Genomic DNA, 18,798 nt, shown 5'->3' with positions numbered 1-18,798 from the left:
CAAGCCAACTTCCAGCATCACTGATTTGAAACTCTGGTAACTACATCTATATCTCACAACCTATTTCCCAGAACAGACAGCTGTAGAACATATGAGATACTGTCTTTTATTAGATTAACCAACCTGTCCAAAGACATATTAGAATTTTGAGTTTCACTGAATTCTTCATCAGGCAAAAAAGGGCATTCGGAGCATAAAAGTTTGGTCTTGGTTTAGACCTCTGTTTCTGAAGATTAAAGTTTCGCATGGCTAGAAATTAGATTACTTTTTGGCTAGTGATGGGCACCTTTTATGAGTTCTCAAATTACAAACTTGTAAGGTTCATGGAAAGTCCAAGTAAAACAGCACAATATGAAATAATGTTCACCTAAAGTTATCAAAGTTTTTGTGATGACACACACATTCTTTAAATAATTGCCTAGCCAGTTGCCAAATGTCCATCTCAGCTAGCAAAAACTCTTTGTGTAACTCTTCCAACATTATACATTATTGTTATTTATTTATTACGTTTATATTCCGCCTTCCATCCAAGGATCACAGGATGGTTTACAATATAAAAAACAGAAAATACACAACATAGTTACAAATGAAACAATGTATAATGACACTGTCTTTAAATATAGTATCAGATTTGATTGGAAGAATCACTTGACTTTGCTACCATTTCATAAGTTGTTGTGATCAAATGTACTTTATTATGGTTTGCTTTAAAAATTCCTCTTGATGTTACTTTAATTAGTTTCTTCAAAGGAGCAATGGAGCAAATTTTAATTGAGCAGAAAACTGACACGTTATAGTAATGTGATGCCTTGCCATAGCCTCCCCCACTTTTTAACTACATACTAGTCATAATGAGCCTAAGAGACAGGATCCAGTCTTTGAGAGTAGTTTACTGCTTTATGCAAAAGCAAACTTGGATTTGTCATAAGAATGTAGCAGAATATATTAAGAAACATGTCAGAGAGGATGCAATTAGATAAGAAAGAACCTTAAAACACAATTGTATGTAATTTGGGTTATAATCATTGATGCTAAGTGAGTGGGAAGCAATTAGTTTTGTTGAACTGGAGTATGATTGTTGAGTAAATGTAAATTTCTATATGGGGAAAAATACTATTTTTAAAAAAAGAAGAATCAATGTATTTAGCATTAACTCTGGAATTTTGTACTCAATTCTGATGAAACTAAGCCTCCTAGGAGTCTTTTGCTCTAGGCAGTTTAGTTTTGGTGAGAATCAAGTATACACCTCGAGAGTTAATGCTAAATGCCTTACTTCTGGTATATGAGCCACCATAGCTTCCAGAGGGCTGTAAAAAATTGTGTCCTGGGCTTTTTAGACCTGTCTATCCATGTACTGGGATGCGGGTGGTGCTGAAGCTAGGGCTTGCTGATCAGAAGGTGGGTGGTTCGAAACCCCCACGACAGGGTGAGCTCCTGTTGCTTGGTCCCAGCTCCTGCCAACCTAGCAGTTCAAAAGCACACTAAAAATGCAAGTAGGTAAATAGGTACCCCTCTGGTGGGAAGGTAAACGGCGTTTCCGTGTGCTGGTCTGGTTTCGCCAGAAGCAGCTTAGTCATGCTGGCCACATGACCCGGAGAAACTGTCTGCGGAAGTGGACAAACGCTGGCTCCCTCGGCCTGTAAATCGAGGTGAGCGCCGCAACCCCAGAGTCGTTCACGACTGGACTTAATTGTCAGGGGACCCTTTACCTTTACCTCTCTATCAGGTCCTCAGTGATGCTGTACAAGGATGCCTGTACAACCTGAATAAAGTTCTCTACCCTAAAGTGATGTGTTAAAGAGAAAGGCAGACTAAAGAGATGCAAAAGAGGAGACACATCTTGACTGAGATCAACATAAAATGACCTGTGATAGGAGAAGATGCATGAACTTGCAGCACCCTTCCGTCTCCTATGAATGTGAAAAGGGCAAAATCGTCTCCTTCCCTACACAGTCATCATGCAGTGTTAGCCTTTCTAGCCAAAAGTGTAAGAAAAATTAGCATAAACCAAAACAATTTTATTATTTGTACCTGCCCATCTGACTGGGTTGCCCCAGCTTCCAGTATATACAGAAACATAATAAAACAGAGAGCTAAGACATTAAAAACAAAAAACAAAAAATTATTTCATGCATCCTTGGCACAATACCACTGTACTCTGCACTCTATCATACAATACCTATGTAATAGTGGTCCAAAGTTAACTGACAAACTTTTCATAAAATGACCTTGGAGCAACAGCTATTTAATTATAATTCTATTGACCTTTGTTCAAAATATTGATTTTTTTGTGGGTAAAAGAAAAAAGGAAATCAGCCATATTGAATGAATTATTCTGTAAGGCAGAAATTATCATGTATCTGTGCTCAAGTATGTTTCCTTGGTAACTAATATACTACACAGATTCCATAATGAGTTGCTCAGTCTGCTAGCAACTGTGTATATTGCCTTGCTCAGTAATTGTGTCTTGAAGTGAGTACAAGGTCTTGTTTATATGACTATTCAAACACATGCTATCAAAGATAAATTACACTGAAAAATGGAAATCTTCCACCTACGGGACTATATTTCTGGTATATACAGAGTGATATATTGTATAAAAGTTCCTGCGTAAATAATGCAAAATATTTATTCTGCTTGAGAGATCTTGCATCTAAAGGTATAAGCTCATACATAATATGTACTGCTCATGCGCCCTAAGCCTGCAGTACAATAAGCTCATAATTCATTGGATTCAGTTTCTATGTGCAATCTGATCCTATGTGCTTTTACTGAGAAGTTAACCCCAGTGAGTTCAGTGGTGGATAACTCAATGAAAATGTCAACTCATTGTATGGCAGTGGGTGGGTGAAGAAGCAAATTCCATGCGAGGGATTATTAGGAAAGGGATTGCAAATAAAACTGTTGCTGCCTTAATGCCTTTACATAAATCTATGGTGCAACGACATTTGGAATATTGTGTACAGTTCTTGTTGCTTCATCTCAAAAAGGTTATTAAATTGTACAGCTTGAGAAGGTGAATTGAAATGATACAAGGCTTTAACCCCCTTGCGTACAGGGAAAGGTTTATGCTTTTTTTGACTTTATAGTTGGACTGTGTGTGTGAGAGAGAGGGGAGATAATAAAATGATACAAGTGTAGAGAAAGTACATAGAGAAAAGCTATCCAGCTCTTCCCTGACATAGCCCAAGATGCAGGATAGGGGCAGCAGAATAAGATGGAACGTTGAAAGACATAGGAAGCAGCTAACCTGTTGCAGTGGCAGCGAGTTGTTAGCTTCCACAGTTGACCATGTTCCTGGAGCCATGGGAGAATAGCTCCATGAGCAATAGTCTTCTCAGAAGCAAAGACCTACTCATGTCCTAGGCAGGTGTGGTTTGAAATCATAATATGAAAGGAAGAGGAGGGATGAGGCCAAGGGAGGAGTTTGATTGCTTAGGGAGGCTACCAGGACCTAGCTGCCTGAAGAAGCCAATGCTGGTTGCCTGGCTTCCCAGAAGAGCTGACCTCGGACTCTCCTAGTGAGAGATCGCATCTGCTCTCTTTTGTTGACCTCTGCCTGAGCGAGCCAACCGGTACTGCTTTTAAAAGTGCGTCTAAAGACGCCAGTATCTCACAAGCTGAGATCCATTTTTTTCTGTGCGATTAGTGTTTGAAGGGGAAAAAATGATCCTACCATCACCATTGCCATGGTATGGTGAAGCAGTCATGCTTCCCTCCTCCTGGTACAGGTTGAAGTTTTCTACCATCTACTTGAGCATCTTAGTAGATCAAGGACTTACCCAGAAGCAGAGGAATGCAAGAAAAGTGCCTAGGACAGATTAGATCCACAGTAAGAGAGTTTCTCATTCCACAGGTCAGTCAGGCTATTGAAAGAGCAGCTGTTGTCATAACCAGGAAGCTGCTTCCACATAATGTTCTGGCAACCAATTGAATCTTTATGTCTCAGGAGACAGAGTTCATCCAAGTTCCACCTAAACATTAGGAAGAACTTCCTGACAGTAAGAGCTGTTCGACAGTGGAATTTGCTGCCAAGGAGTGTGGTGGAGTCTCCTTCTTTGGAGGTCTTTAAGCAGAGGCTTGACAACCATATGTCAGGAGTGCTCTGATGGTGTTTCCTGCTTGGCAGGGGGTTGGACTCGATGGCCCTTGTGGTCTCTTCCAACTCTATGATTCTATGATTCTATGAAATTAGCCATCCATCCTTACAAAGATTTGGGAGCCTTTACTAGGTAATAATCAGTTCATCAGCGATCTTTGTCAGAATTCCTAACTTGTCCCTGATTTACAATGCCACACATACAGTCACAGATGAACTAGCTGCATTTTGCACTGGATACTTGGCAAAGTGGTAGTATCTTTGTAGGGTGATATGATGCTATATCCTGCTCGTCCTTCTCTGTGATGGTTATGGGTTGGATATTGACTGGAACTGGTTTGGCCAGATGTGGTCTTCCTTATCATCCAGCCAGGTTTCAGTAATGCATGCCAAATCAGTAGCTTTATCCTGAATGAAATTGGATAACAGATGTCTTGTTTGGCAGGAGCCAATTATACCTCCTCTGTAAAGTGAAGGTGAAAAAATATTTGCTCATATGCTTGCAAGCAATTACATTGATTTGGAATGCCCTAGTATGGGTTCAGAACTGCCATAGATTTAGTACTTTTTTCACTCTGACATAGCATTTGGAATCCATGCAGTTCCAACAAAATATATGTAGTTATGTCATGTTTCCTCCCTGCTGCAAATTTGTTTGCAGTTCTCACCATGCCTCCGTTCCAGCTAGCGTCTTGCTAAATAAACTGTTCTGAAGCATTGCATTGCATTCTAATACGCCAATCTGCAGAAAATTAAGGTTGGCCACCTTCTGGGTGCAATCAAAGAGAACTCTCTGGCATAGGATAATGTACGAAGTGGAATTTTATTTTTATATTTCCCTTTGGCATGAAAAATACTCCATTATGCCAAGCTTGTGTTTTCTGAACCAGCTATGCATGACAGCAGTAGAGCTTCGCTCTAATACAGAAACAGAAACATTTGTATGGGAGGTTGTTATTCAACAGGGTCTTAATTTACAAGAAACATGTTACACTTTAATTGAGCCCTTTTCAGCAAGCTGCACCTGCTTTTACAGACACATCTTGTGTGCATATGTACAATTTCTGAAGGACGGTTAAAATCTGTTCGCTTTAATCAGAAGCCAAGGCCAAACAGAAATGCTAGTACTGTATTATAAAGATGGTATTATTACAGTGGTACCTCGGGTTACATACGCTTCAGGTTACATGCGCTTCAGGTTACAGATTCTGCTAACCCAGAAATAGTACTTTGGGTTAAGAACTTTGCTTCAGGATGAGAACAGAAATCGTGCTCCGGAGGCGCGGCGGCAGTGGGAGGCCCCATTAGCTAAAGTGGTGCTTTAGGTTAAGAACAGTTTCAGGTTGAGAACAGACCTCCGGAACAAATTAAGTACTTAACCCAAGGTACCACTGTATATCTGCTGGGTGACCATATTTTATTAAGTAGATTGGTTGCTTAATAAGCCTAGGGTGATTGGTTGTTCCCCAAAAGGGATCTAATGGCAGGAAAAGTGTCTCTGAAAAGTGATGCCTTTCAGCTAATATGAGGGGCAGACGAATGACAACATTGACTCTTGAACAGGCAGACTAAAATAAACACCTCTGTTTATGTTGAGGCGGGCAGTGGACTTGTATCTACCAGCTGTGTGACTTGTGACTGCTAGCTTCTCCATGTGGCGTATTTGGGGCCAAATAGGAACCCTTCCCCTTGGTGGAAATGCCCTAGGTGTGTACATCAGAATGTGCAGAGGGCTCCTTCTCATGCTTGGCAAACATATGGCCAGCAGAGGAGGGGCCTGGCCAGTGTGTACATCATGGAACATGGGCCAGCAAACTTTTTCAGCAGGTGGCTGGGCCACTGTCCCTCAGAGCTTGTGGGGGGGCTGGACTATATTTTAGAGGGGGGGAGAACAAATTCCTATGCCCCATAAATAACCCAGTGATGTATTTTAAATAAAAGCACACATTCTACTCATGTAAAAACACTCTGATTCCCGGACCACCCGCAGGCTGGATTTAGAAGGCGATTGGGCCAGATCCGCCCCTGAGCCTTAGTTTGCCTGCTCATGGAATAGAGTCAATGTGCAGGTGTAAAAGCAAATCAATATTTTGTTTCTATACCAATTGCTCAGTGTAGGTGCTCCCCTAAAAACTATGAGTGGGAAAATGCATAAGTGCAATTAGGGAGTAGGGAGAAATTCAATTTTGCCTTCATTTTAAGGAGAAGCCACCTACTTCTTGAAGCAATACATGAATCAAAATAAGGTTATCCTTTGGAATTCACTAAACCCTTTTGGACTTCACTGCTTAGACAAGTAACCAGTATTGTACTGGATAGTAGACCCCATAAAGGTAAACTATTGGGTTTAAAAAACCCATGTACCGGTATCTCAAATTCTGTTGCCACCTGTTCTCTCAGCTACTAACATAATCGTTCCGTTTATGTTGTTTCGGCTGAATGTAGCTTTTGGACAGACAGAAAGTATATATTAACAGTGATATTGTCATGCTGCAAAACTGAAATGTCGCAAGTAAAAGTGAGATGAAAGCATACTAAATTTATGACCCAGTTTGCACATCTTTTTAAACCATAGTTAATGCTTTACTGTGAATGCGAAGACTGCTCCCACTTTATTCCTTCACCTATTGTGAGCAGGAGTGACAAACTGTGGTCCCTGGGTTGGATCCGAAACTGGCATCATTGCACATTTAAGTGAACCATAGCATGCTTGGAAACCCAAGAACAATCTTTGGCTTCACTTTGTGGTTTGTTTTGAGTGAAACAAACCACCATTTTTTTGTACTTTTACAAACCATAGGCTTAATTCAAGCATGCTGGTATCTTCTTGTTTCTCAGTGGCCCCTTTTTGGCTACAGTTCTACTGGTATCCACCCCCTGAATTTGCTCTTAGTGGAAGTTCAAGCTTATGTAGTGTAACGCTAACCTGGGCAGTATGACAGCAGTTCTCAGTATGCTGGCAAGTTGTAAGGAAGAGTTTGAGTAGGAAAGTATGCTGGAAGACTTAGTTCTTTCTTCCCTTTGGTACATAGGATATTGGGACTAGATCATTATTTGGTCTGATCCAGAAGGGATTTTCTTATAGTATGCAGTCGTACCTCGGAAGTCGAATACCTTGCGAGTTGAACGGTTTGGCTCCTGAACACCGCAAACCCAGAAGTGAGTGTTCTGGTTTGCAAACGTTCTTTGGAACACGAACATCCAACGCAGCTTCCGATTGGCTGCAGGAGCTTCCTGCAGCCAATCGGAAGCCACGCCTTGGTTTCTAAATGTTTTGGAAGTCTAAGAGACTTCCGGAACAGATTCCATTCAACTTCCAAGGTACGACTGTATCTGGTATAATGTAGAATATAAGACATTGTATTATCAGGTCAAGTTACACTTTTATACTGAATTAACTCAACGCAACACTCAAGTTTCAGTTACAGATGCTGGGTTTGGCATTGCTTTAGCATGTGACTTTATTCAAATGTTGTTCTGCTTTGTCCTTAATTGCCTGATCAAGCTGTGAAAGTGCATAGTAAATTCTAAAAGCTAATTCACCAATATCATTTTCTCCACATTCATAATTGTAATGTACAGAGTTTCATACAGCATCAGAGCAGCGGAAATCAAGTTATAATATATATTTAGTAGAGAAACAGTTTCTTTTTGTCTTCGGACAGGGTTTTCAGGAGGTTGGCAAAGGAAAAACAACCGTATCGTTTCCACGTCATTCATTCATTACACTTATTTACTGGAAAGTATTTGAGGGTGGGTGGAATAGTACACTCTGTTGCTTTTACGTCTTCCAGACATTTAGGAGAGGAAACTGAAGAGGCAGCACCTGATAAACATGCACCACATATAATAGCATTACTGGTAAGGACATTTAATTCACTCTCCAGTTATGAGTTTGGTCAGATGAGTTGCATTCAGTTTGCAACACAGTAATGAGTGTTGTGCAGTCTCAAGTAATCAGTCACAGAACAAAATGGATTTTTTTTCATTAGGTGTGTATTATTTTTTATATATGATGTAAATGTTCATCAGACATCTGAGGCCACTATCAACTGAATACTGTGTATTTTGGTTGCAGAAGCAGAAGAGGTGTTATTTTACCTTTCTGCACAAAGGCAGGCTCAAAACTTTTCCTGTTGTTTTAGTGCAATCATGAACCCTTAATGGGTTCTTTGAGGTGCAATGTAACTTTGATCCGTTTATTAAAAAAATTAAAACCAGCCTTTCTACTAGGGATTGAAAGGGTAGTAGTTTTTGGTGATGCATGTGCAGTGCTATCTTAAATTGGTATATTCAGATGCAAAGTCCTACTGGATTCAATGGTTCTGACTCCCTTGAAGTGTGCACAGGATTTCAGCCTTCATCTCCACCCCATACACTATCCCAAAACAGTTTGCAAAAGGTAATTGCTCACTGTATGTATTCTCAGAGCTTTTTTCAGTGTTCTTCAGATGGCAGAATGCACTTTACCAGTCAATCTGTTTGCAGTCTGTTCAGCACCTGTTGAGCAGGCAGTTGTAGCTGAAGTCTTGCCATGCTATACTTGGCAAAGCAACCTTTTCCCCAGAAGACTTGCCAATGGTAGCAGAATGGTAGTAGATGACTAGAAGGAATGCAGTGCTGTGCTATGGCTTAAGCAAATGGAAAATGAAATCCTTCATTAAAATTCTGTAAACTGGAAAGAACAAAATATATTAATAAATATGGTTCACTGTTTATTAGATCACCTGCTGGTGATACTGCATTGCTACAGCAGTCTCTCCTGATTTAAAAACAAAAACAAGCAAAACACCAGTATTAAAATCCTCTTCTGTTAACGCCATTACACCGTTGAAGCAACTTATTCCCCCCCCCTAAATTAACCTGCAGTTATGGTTGTGTTGTATATAAATAGAGGCAGCACGAATTTTCAAACACTTGCTGCACTGTGTGAGGCAATAAAACTGAAACGGAACAGTAATTAATTCTCACAAGAGCAAAGAACTCGATATAAAATGCAGCTGAGAAGCTTCAAAGGAAAATATTTTGGGACTGCAATGTTATTTTATTTGTACTAAGCACAATGTGAGTTGGCCCCAAAATGATGTTCTCTCAAAGTGTGTTCTCATTATGATAGATAAAGTGTGCAGAGGGTGTGTGTGTCTGTGTATTGCATCTGTCCATGGTATCCCCGACAGTTAAAAGTGAGATCTTCATTGGATAGTCCTTCTACAAGTCACTCTCCATATAAGAGGTTGTCATTTTGAGTCCTCTGTTCCCTTCAGTCCTTCAAGGGTCACCTGCAGCCTCTACTGCAACATTATCCCCAGGCGCAACATTTATCCCAATAGGAATGAAAAGCAGCAATTCACTTAAGTGGCAGAGATCTAGGGATGTTATTCCAGGACTGTGCCTGTACATCCTCTGTGGAGCCAATCCAGACTCCACATCCCTGATCGTCCCATCCTCCCACCTTCTCATGCATCAGGAGAAATGGCAGGGCAGGAACGCATGCATAGCACCTTGAAGGAGCTTCAAGGTCACAAGTGAGGGATGGGGAGCCCCCATTTCCATGGTGGCAGAAATGCAACTCTTCCTTAAGAAGTCCAGCAAGCCTCTTGAGGAGCCAAGGAACTCTCATGAGATTGCAATGTGTGCCTATGGCAGATGCAAGTAGGAGGCCAAGGGTGAAGACAGCTCAAAGCTTTCTTTGTTCCATGGCTAGGTGACAAAGTCAAACAGGATGGGGAGCAACCAGATGCTCCTGCCCACCATTTCTGAGGAGAACAGATAGAGAATCCAGGAGGGCCAAAGGAGGGTGCCAGGTCAAAGGCAGCATTTAAGCCTTCATGGTGACTACCACGGCTGGAGTGCTACTTGAGGACATCACTGTGTTGGGCACTAAACTGGCCCCTTTGATGACCGCAGTGTTAGGGCCCTGGGTTATTGGTCTCTGTCAGCTATGTCCCATACTGCAACCTCCTTACACCCATCAAGGAAACTGTGCAAGGGAAGCCCCCATAGAATGCATTGCCATAACCAGTATCCAGTTTTACTTGTGGGATTGCCTTGTTCCACATGGAGCATAGCATGAGAGGGGGTTAATCCTTAAAGCAAATTGGGATTCTGCCCGCCACCCAACATGCAAACTTCAAGCATTTCAATCTGAATTGAAAATTTTGCCAGAGTCCATAAAGTGAAAAACCAGACACAAAAGTTGTTGAACTTCAAAAGAAATTTGAAGTTTCTGAGCTATTTTAAAAGAACGTGGGTTGCCATGTGTCCGGGTTTCCCCAAACACTTGCGTGATTTTCGGAAATTCCACCTGGACGCTATCTTGGATATGTCTGGGGAAACCCAGCCATATAGCAGCCCTGCTATAGGGAGTGATAGAGGTTTCAAGTCCTCACCCCTCATGCTAGAGTTTTGATCCCTATCAGTTTCTGCACTTAAGGGAACAAACATGGAGCTAATATATTGCCTAATTTGTGATCTAAAATTGTTTCACTTTGATAGGGTCATGCCCATGTTAAGCCCATTTGATTACAGCATGAATTGCAGCCTGAGTCCAAACATGCTTACTCAGAAGCAAGCCACAATGATTTCAAGTAGCTTTGCATAGGACTGCAGCTTTGAGCAAGACAACAACATATGGATTGGATCCTTAATATCTTTGCTACATCCAAATGCTTAACCAACTAAAACTAAACCTCTGCAGAAATAAATGGCTATGCTGAGAAGCACCTTTAAAAACTTGTTGATTACTGCGTTTACTATTTTACATGGTTCTTTGTGCGAGGAAAACATAAATAACACACACACACACGTAAAATGTGAAGTCAAATTCAACCGCAAACTTTGGTTCCAGTGTAAAGTTTTCTTGTGTCTCCTCTAGGAACAGAGCTGTTGAGCCTGCACCATGGAGGACTGCCTTCACACTTCTTCCGAAAACCTTTCCAAGCTGGTCAGCTGGGCCCACAGCCACGGGACCATATGCACCCTCATTCCAAATCTGAAGCACCTTCTTTCAGAGGGCTCACATGGCAACCTGACAGCTATGTGGGGCTGCAGTGCAGGCCATGCCTATCACTGGCCCCTGACGGCAACCTGTAGAGCAGGCTCGCAGGAAAGGGTATGTTTCCAGGACAACAGGAGCTTCAACTCAGACAGCCCCAGCCTCATGGGCATGCCCTCGGACACACAAGCCAGCCCAGTGGAACGCTACTCTGGGAGGCCAGGGAAAGCAAAGTTGGACTGCAACAGAACCAGAGACTCCTGTGATTTCTCTTACTGCAGTGAGCCCTCAGAGTTAGACGAAACCGTGGAGGAATATGAAGATGAAGCTACTCTTTTTGACATGGTCTGTGAGTCCTCGGTGACAGATGAAGATAGCGACTTTGAACCTCGCCCTCAAAGATCTCAGACCAATTCCCGCAAAAGGCCAGCCCCGGGCGCCACCTCCTCGTTCCATCCAGGCTCCCATTCTCAGGTCGTCGACGAGAACAGCAGCAATGTGTCCGTCAAAAAAATCAAGCAAGAACTTCCCGAGGATTATTACATTGTGGCTAATGCAGAGATCACCGGCGGCATCGACGGCCCTGCATTGTCCTTGACACAGATGTCAAAACCCAAAGCTCACCCAGCAGCCTCCTACCCTGTGCCATCTAAATCCACCCCTCATTCGCCACCTTCACTCATTGCTGAATATGATTTGCAGAACATCTCTGCCTCCTCCCAGAAGCCTCCCAAAGTAACTCTGGCTTCTCCAAGTAAAGGGCCTGGTAGCAGCCTGGCTGCCAACCCTCAGGCAGCCCTGCAGATGCCTGCCAGCACTTCCAATGCTGGCAAGCCGTTAAGCATTCCTTTATCAGCCTTGCAACTCCCTGGGCAAGAGGAGCAAGCAGCCTCAGAAGATGCCCTCCAGCCTGTGCCAAATCAGGTTCCCAGCGATGTAGCATTGTCTCCTTCTGCTAGCACAGAGCCAGAAGTTAGCTCCAGTCAGCAGCACCCAAGCACAGCTCCCGCCATCACCACAGAGCCAATGGCACAGACAATACCAGGTATCAATACTTGGAATGCTTCTCATGATGTATTGGGTTTTTTGGGGGGAGGTATTTTAAAATGGGGCCCTCTCAGTGATGGCTCTGACCTGGTGGAATGCTCTGTCCCATGAGACCAGGGCCCTGCAGGATTTAACTTCTTTCCAGAGGGCCTGTAAGACAGATCTATTCCACCTGGCTTTCAACTTGAATTTAGCCTCATCTTTTATTCCCCTTCCTTCCCTCCCCCTCCCCTTTTTATGAAGATTACCCGCTCTGGGATCCCACAGCTAATTCTCCCCTGGTCTCCTCGCTGGCCCAAATAGGACTAATTTAGCCAGCTAGCCCTGGTGATCAATGTTTATTGGATGGATTTCCCCCCTAAATTGATTTTTGAATTCTGAATTTATTGTTATTCATGTTTTATACTGTATTTTATGCTATTTTTTGTTGTTGCATCAACTAAGTGTTTTAAATTTGTTGTTAGCCACCTTGAGCCTGGTTTTCTGAACAGGGAAGGGCGGGGTATAAATAAATTATTATTATTATTATTATTATTATTATTATTATTTGAAGGTATAAGTTTTAGTGCAAGTATGGATCATATTACAGGCTGTGCTTTTTCTCTGGCAGTATGCATCAGTATGCAGTACCACCGCCTTTGGGGAGGGAAGGAGGAGGGAGGGCTCTTGGACCGTGTCAGAGCATTGCACCTCCTTCCCAAAGCCTGGGAAGCATTTGCCCAGCTTAAGGAAGGAGGTGCTATGCTCTGACAGGACCCCAGAGCCCTGCCACCTCCTTCACAAAGCCAGGTGGGGAAAGCCTCTTCACCTGGGCAGCAGCACCCTAGTAGGTGAGTGGGTGGGCAAGGTAGCATCAATCAGCTAACCCACCTTTACCTCCCAGCCTTGGTCAGGCCACACCCCTCCCCCATTTGCTGGTTCCTCCCTTTGCTTGTTAGTGAGCGCTAGCACCCCCCCCCCGGGGGAGGGGAAACACTGATTATAGGTCACATTAAAAAAAGAAGAAAATGTGTTAACATATTGGTAAAGAATAAGTATGATTGTTCCTGCAAAGGTAGTTCACAAAGAGATCACTAAGGGGGTTTGTTTACCATGCCATGGCACAGACTTCAATGCGTCAAGACAGTCAAATACAGTTAAATGGAAGTAAGACCCAGTGTTTCAGTGGGGCTTGTTTCTGCAGAATGGCTGGGCCAAGCCGCTGCATCATAAATTGTCTCTTATGTGGAGGGGGACACATGCCTGGTTCTTAGAAGGTGAGCCTTCTGAGAGGGAGGGATTTTTATCCTGGGCAACCTCTGGCAGTGATGGGCAGAAATTGCAACGTGATGGTGTTCTGTTCCTGAACAGAAAAGACTGCCTTGCATTTCATGGAGGGCAAATGGGAGTCAACCAGACTTGGTAGGGAACTCCACGATGAAAGAGTTCTACAGCTCCTACAGAAAAGGCTAGTGATAGCCTCTTGTCAGACTTCAGGCATAATCCAAGCAGGACCCCAGCTAAGCTCTTCTAAGGAACAAGAGGACTATACAGTACAGGAAGAGGCTCTCATTCTCATACTTTGACTTTTGAAGATCAAAAGCTATGGGTTGAGCGATACCAGTGTATAAACTAAGTGCAACTCAGCAGCACTTAAGGGTTGCTGTAACTGACATCAATTGCTATTGTCCCCCACTCCAAAAAAAGAAAAAGAAAAAAAGGCTACTATAGTATTAATCCATTAAACAAAATCAACCCCTGTCATGTTAAAACTAATGAAGTTACAATTTGAATGTTAATCCAAAATTTTGTAGGTTTTGTCGATCAGTAGATCTAGGACTTCAATGGCTTAAGCTTGGGGTCTAGCCTAGTGAGTTATCCAGACTGTATATATGCTCTGATCCCAAAGCCCTCTTCAGGCATGGAAGGGAACAGAGATGTGATTGGAAAGCTCTATAAGTTATTTTGTATTAGGCCAAGCAATCTGATACATATGCTAGGAGTCTAGATTTCTGCTCTTGCCTGGTCAATAGGTTTTCTTCTTAGCTTTTTGTTGGAAATCCTTTTTATGAACTATTTCACAATTGGTTTCAATCTAACATTCTCTATGTTTTGGAATGTCATGAAGTGAAGTTTGAAATGTGCTTTTCTTTTCTTTGTTTTTTTAATGTTGCAACTTGACGTCAGAACCTTCTAAAAGTTTTATTGCCTTTGAACCAACAGTATTTTTAATACTGCATCTTGTATATAGTTCCCTTGTTGTGCAAAGACAATTGGCAGCAAAATGTGAGATGTTTAAAACAGTAGGTGCTTTATTTGCTGACAAAAGGGAACATTTCTTTAGAGTATTTGTATCTGAATGTTGCTAAGACTTAGATTTTATTGAATAAATAGTGATTCATTGTAACTGTTGAGTGCTTTTATATGGACCTTGCAATCCTTTAATGGTAAAAAAAGTTTATTCATCCTAAATAGAAGTCTGGCTAGCCAAAGTCCATTATAAACCTTTTAATGCTGAAAATAAACACTTGTTCACCAGTTTTATAACCTTGGTTATCTATGTAGCAAAAAGTATATTAAACTTAAACACAGGTTTAAATTTTGTCCTTTGCAATCCTCTCTACTCAAAAGACTTACCAAAGGGAACCCTTCATATTCCAGTCCTTTAGCGCTATGCGTATGTAAACCATAGACAACTTACCTTGCAGATTTTAGATGTGGTTTGAGAGCAGGGGCAAGATTCAGATAGGGCTCCCCCAAGCTTCCTTTTGATATATTTAAAATTAAATTATGAAAAAGACAAGATTGCAAAGAACATTGCTTGTGAACATTTCCTACTTTTTAATGCCTCATAATAACTATATTTTCTTTTTTCAAATTTTATTTTCAATTTTTCATCATTAACATCATTCAAACTTAAATTCAACAATATTAATACAATTGCGGGATATTTTCAATACAGTTGACTTAACAGTGACTTAACAATATACTAACTTAACAATATAGCACTGCTTAACAGTGACATCCTTCTTTTTTTATAAAAAAGGAGAGTGGTTTCTGCCTTGTACATGGACCCAATTAATATTTTATAATAATATGCATGCAGTGTGCAGAACTAGCATGTTGGCTGGAGAAATAGATACTTAAAGAGGTTCAAACATATGTGATCAGTGGTACAGTTAGGGTAGTTTTTGATTCTGGGTGGAATGATCTTGTAGCCCTGTCTCAACCGGACCGAATGGTCTTATGAGGACCCCTGTCTTTAAATGCGAATGTGTATTAGTTACTTCAAAATGTGGTAAATCAGCCCTACTGCTATTCATTCCTCAGGTACAGAACAAGCCCTGTCCTTATCTGAGTGCACCACTAGATAGTGATTTGGAATGTGCTGGGGCAACAGAGGCTTCATCTGTTGAAATTTCCTCTTCTGTATAACCACTAAAGGTGCACAAGTTTTGTCTTCCATTGCATGAGGGCCAGTTGCGTCTTTGATGCCAGTTGCTGATCACAAGTGATGTGAAAATTTGCTTGCTTGCTTGCTTGATAGATAGAAGTACCGTATATCATCTATCCTAAGCCCCCAGGACTGGGCTAGGCTTTTTGTAGCATAAATCTTAACAAACGAATTATCAAAACATACATGCATACATGTATTGCAGAGAAAGTTACAGAGCCTTAACTTAAGATTCAGAGCTCTCAACCACTACGGCAAATTGGGCTCTGATTTTGCATGACAGAATTTATAGCTCTTGGCTAAGGCGATTTCTGCAGATAGCCTCTAGGGTCACATCCAGATGGAAGTGGTCAAATGAACAATTAAACTACTGTTGTGGATTAATCAGATGCCCTCTCCCTCTTTCCTGCTTGAAATAAAAGCAGGAAATAAAGGCCACTGGCCATTCAGCATAAAAAATGGAGCCTAGCTCTGCCGCTGAGCTAAATATAACACGATCTCCTGGCACACCATTTTCAGTTGAAGAAATGTCCAAACTTGTGGCTTTAATGTAATGTACTGTGTGCCGTTGGGACAGGGTTAGCTACAAAACCAGTGGGTATATATGAGTTCAGACCTGTGGCTACCTGCACACTGCCCAAAAAGAGGAAATGCAACACTAAAAAAAAAAGACAAAAGAGAACACCAATTTGCATGTGCTAATTTATAAGCATAGGTGCATACAGTGGTGCCCCGCAAGACGAATGCCTCGCAAGACGGAAAACCCGCTAGACGAAAGGGTTTTCCGTTTTTCAATGCGCTTCGCAGGACGAATTTCTCTATGGGCTTGCTTCGCAAAACGAAAATGTCTTGCGATTCTTGCGATTTTTTTCCGCTCCCCACCCCCTTTTTCTAAGGCACTAAGCTGCTAATAGCCTTTTAGCAGCTAATCCACTAATCCCTTAAGCCTTTAATAGCCTCTAATAGCCGCTAAACCGCTAATAGCGCTAATCCGCTAATGGGCTTGCTTCACAAGACGAAAAAAACGCTAGACGAAGAGACTCGCGGAACGGATTCTTTTCATCTTGCGAGGCACCACTGTATTTAGAAGTAATTGCTATAATATAAAGAGAAAGCACAGTACATTTTCTCTCTCTTCTGGGGAAGACCTGTGTGCCTTTCAGCCTTCTGTGCTGTCTGTTAGGGGGCAACTCCCAGCTCCTGCTGGTCATCCTTCCTATGGTTCTTTGTTATTAAACTGAACCTGGGCCTTCAAATACAGAACTGTACTCTGATGACCTTTCAATAGAAGGTTCTCCTCTGTAATGTAGGACAGCTGGCCATCTTTCTGCCTCAGTTCCAGTGCCGGATTTATGTATAAGCCAGTGATGGCCAAACTTGACCTTCCAGCTGTTTTGGGACTACAATTCCCATCATCCCTGACCACTGGTCCTGTTACCTAGGGATGATGGGAGTCATAGTCCCAAAACAGCTGGAGGGCCAAGTTTGGCCATCTCTGGTATAAGCTAAACAAGCTATAGCTTAGGGCCCCACTCTCTTGGCCCCCCCCCATTTTTTTAAAACCCTGGATGTACATTTCCAAAATATAAGATAAGTTCAACAATTACTTTGATGAAATACATATTTTGTTATGTGCAAACGGCTTTAGATATCTATTAGGTCCATAAATTACCGTATACCATATATTCAACACAAAAAACAGTGGCCATTTGTTGTTGACAAAGGACAGCTGGACATATAAAGAGCCCCATTACCTTCAGTAGCTTAGGGCCTCATCAAACCTAAATCCAGCCCTGCTCAGTTCTACACCTTAAAAAAAATCAAAATCAAAGGATATTTGCAAACCCTGAAGTACTTACTTGTTCATTGGGCAGGGTGAAGGCAGGAAAACTAGCTGGGAGAGTGCTGATTGTATTCTGTGGATTTGTGATAAGTCAGAATGCTTAAAATAGGCAATGCTTAAAATTTAAAATATGTGACATCCCTTTCACAGGGCAGATGGGAAGAATTCAGATTTCATTTGCTGCATACTGTTTCCTCTGCAATGAACTTTCAGATTTTTGTTTTTGTTTTTGCAAAGCTGATAGTGCTGGCAGATTCATTTGCAGAAAAGGAATTATAAATCATATGCTTTACACTCCTTCCTTGCACTGGTGATCTTTGCTTTATCCCTTACCCCACCCTGCCCTATCATGCTGTCCCTATCATGGTGTCCATCTATTTATATTACTGCCAGTAAGTACTGACAGAAAAATGTATGGCTCTGTGTGCTGGGATTTCCTTATGGCACCCTGGCAACTGTTTGCTCCCATACCCAACAATCAGAGCATTTGTCTTCCCCACCCAGTACAACATGGTGCTGCTAGATCAGATATGTTTATGTGCCAAGTTTCTGTTTTCTTTCCTCTTGCTCTGTAGTCTGGCTCCATAGAAATTCAAATAGACACGCTGCTCCCCGGCCTCCTGTATTGTTTGGGGCTTGTCCTGTGAAGCTCACTTGATTTAATTGCAACTCTGGGAAAACAAATTAAGAGTCAGAAAGGTTGGTCTTTGCATTCTCACTTCAGCTGTGCATGCATATGCTGTTTGTTTTGGCTTCCATTCACAGATATACATAAACACACACACACACACACACACACACATATATTCATTCTGCTGCATTTTGTCTTCTGGCTTATGATAGCTGTCAAACGATGAGGCCCCAACTAAATCACGCAACAAGCCTACTGCCAGTTTTAGGCTTAAACAAAAGTGTGAATATTTATTACAGGAAAGCAAGGAGGCATCTGAAAACCACACAGCAAAACAGATTATGTATAACATAAGGCAATCGTAAATGTCTCCCTTTCAAAATGATGAATTAAAAACATCTGAGGTGATTCCCTCCTCCTCTCCAGAATTTAATTATTCAGTTTGTGCTATTAAGAGTCCAGAAACAATTATGGGAGGAAGGGAGCGGGGAGACGAGCTGAAAAATATCCATTGCACAATTACGTTGGGGATATGCGCAAACACTGCCCTTTAACAGCAAGTATGTATGAAGAAGAAAAACTGAGCCAAGTCCAGAGTTAATTAGATAAGGAGGGTAATGGTTATGGCCAATGTTCACTAGCACAATTTATGAAACTCAGACTGCCACCAATTTACATGTTTTGGATGTTCACAGACATATATATTTCCATAATCAACATGTGTGTGGACCGATGAAGTCGAATTTGAATG

The 18,798-nt window shown here is 41.8% G+C and overlaps 1 protein-coding gene across 8 annotated transcripts in view; it reads left to right on the top strand.

Annotated features, from left to right (window-relative positions):
- Positions 1-18,798, top strand: part of KIAA1958 — a 67,645-nt gene that overhangs the window by 4,235 nt on the left and 44,612 nt on the right. For all 8 annotated transcript variants that reach the window (XM_083419859.1, XM_083419860.1, XM_083419857.1 and 5 more), the window contains exon 2: positions 10,974-12,138. In XM_083419859.1, coding sequence (XP_083275985.1) covers positions 10,998-12,138 — 1,141 coding nt within the window. In that variant the 5' untranslated portion in view covers positions 10,974-10,997. The remainder of the gene's footprint in view (positions 1-10,973; positions 12,139-18,798) is intronic.

The sequence above is a fragment of the Podarcis tiliguerta genome (assembly GCF_965153285.1).
Source record: "Podarcis tiliguerta genome assembly, chromosome: 17".
Taxonomy (NCBI): domain Eukaryota; kingdom Metazoa; phylum Chordata; class Lepidosauria; order Squamata; family Lacertidae; genus Podarcis; species Podarcis tiliguerta.
The sequence above is the reverse complement of the archived record's forward strand: the minus strand, read 5'-3'. Positions and strand labels throughout refer to the sequence as shown.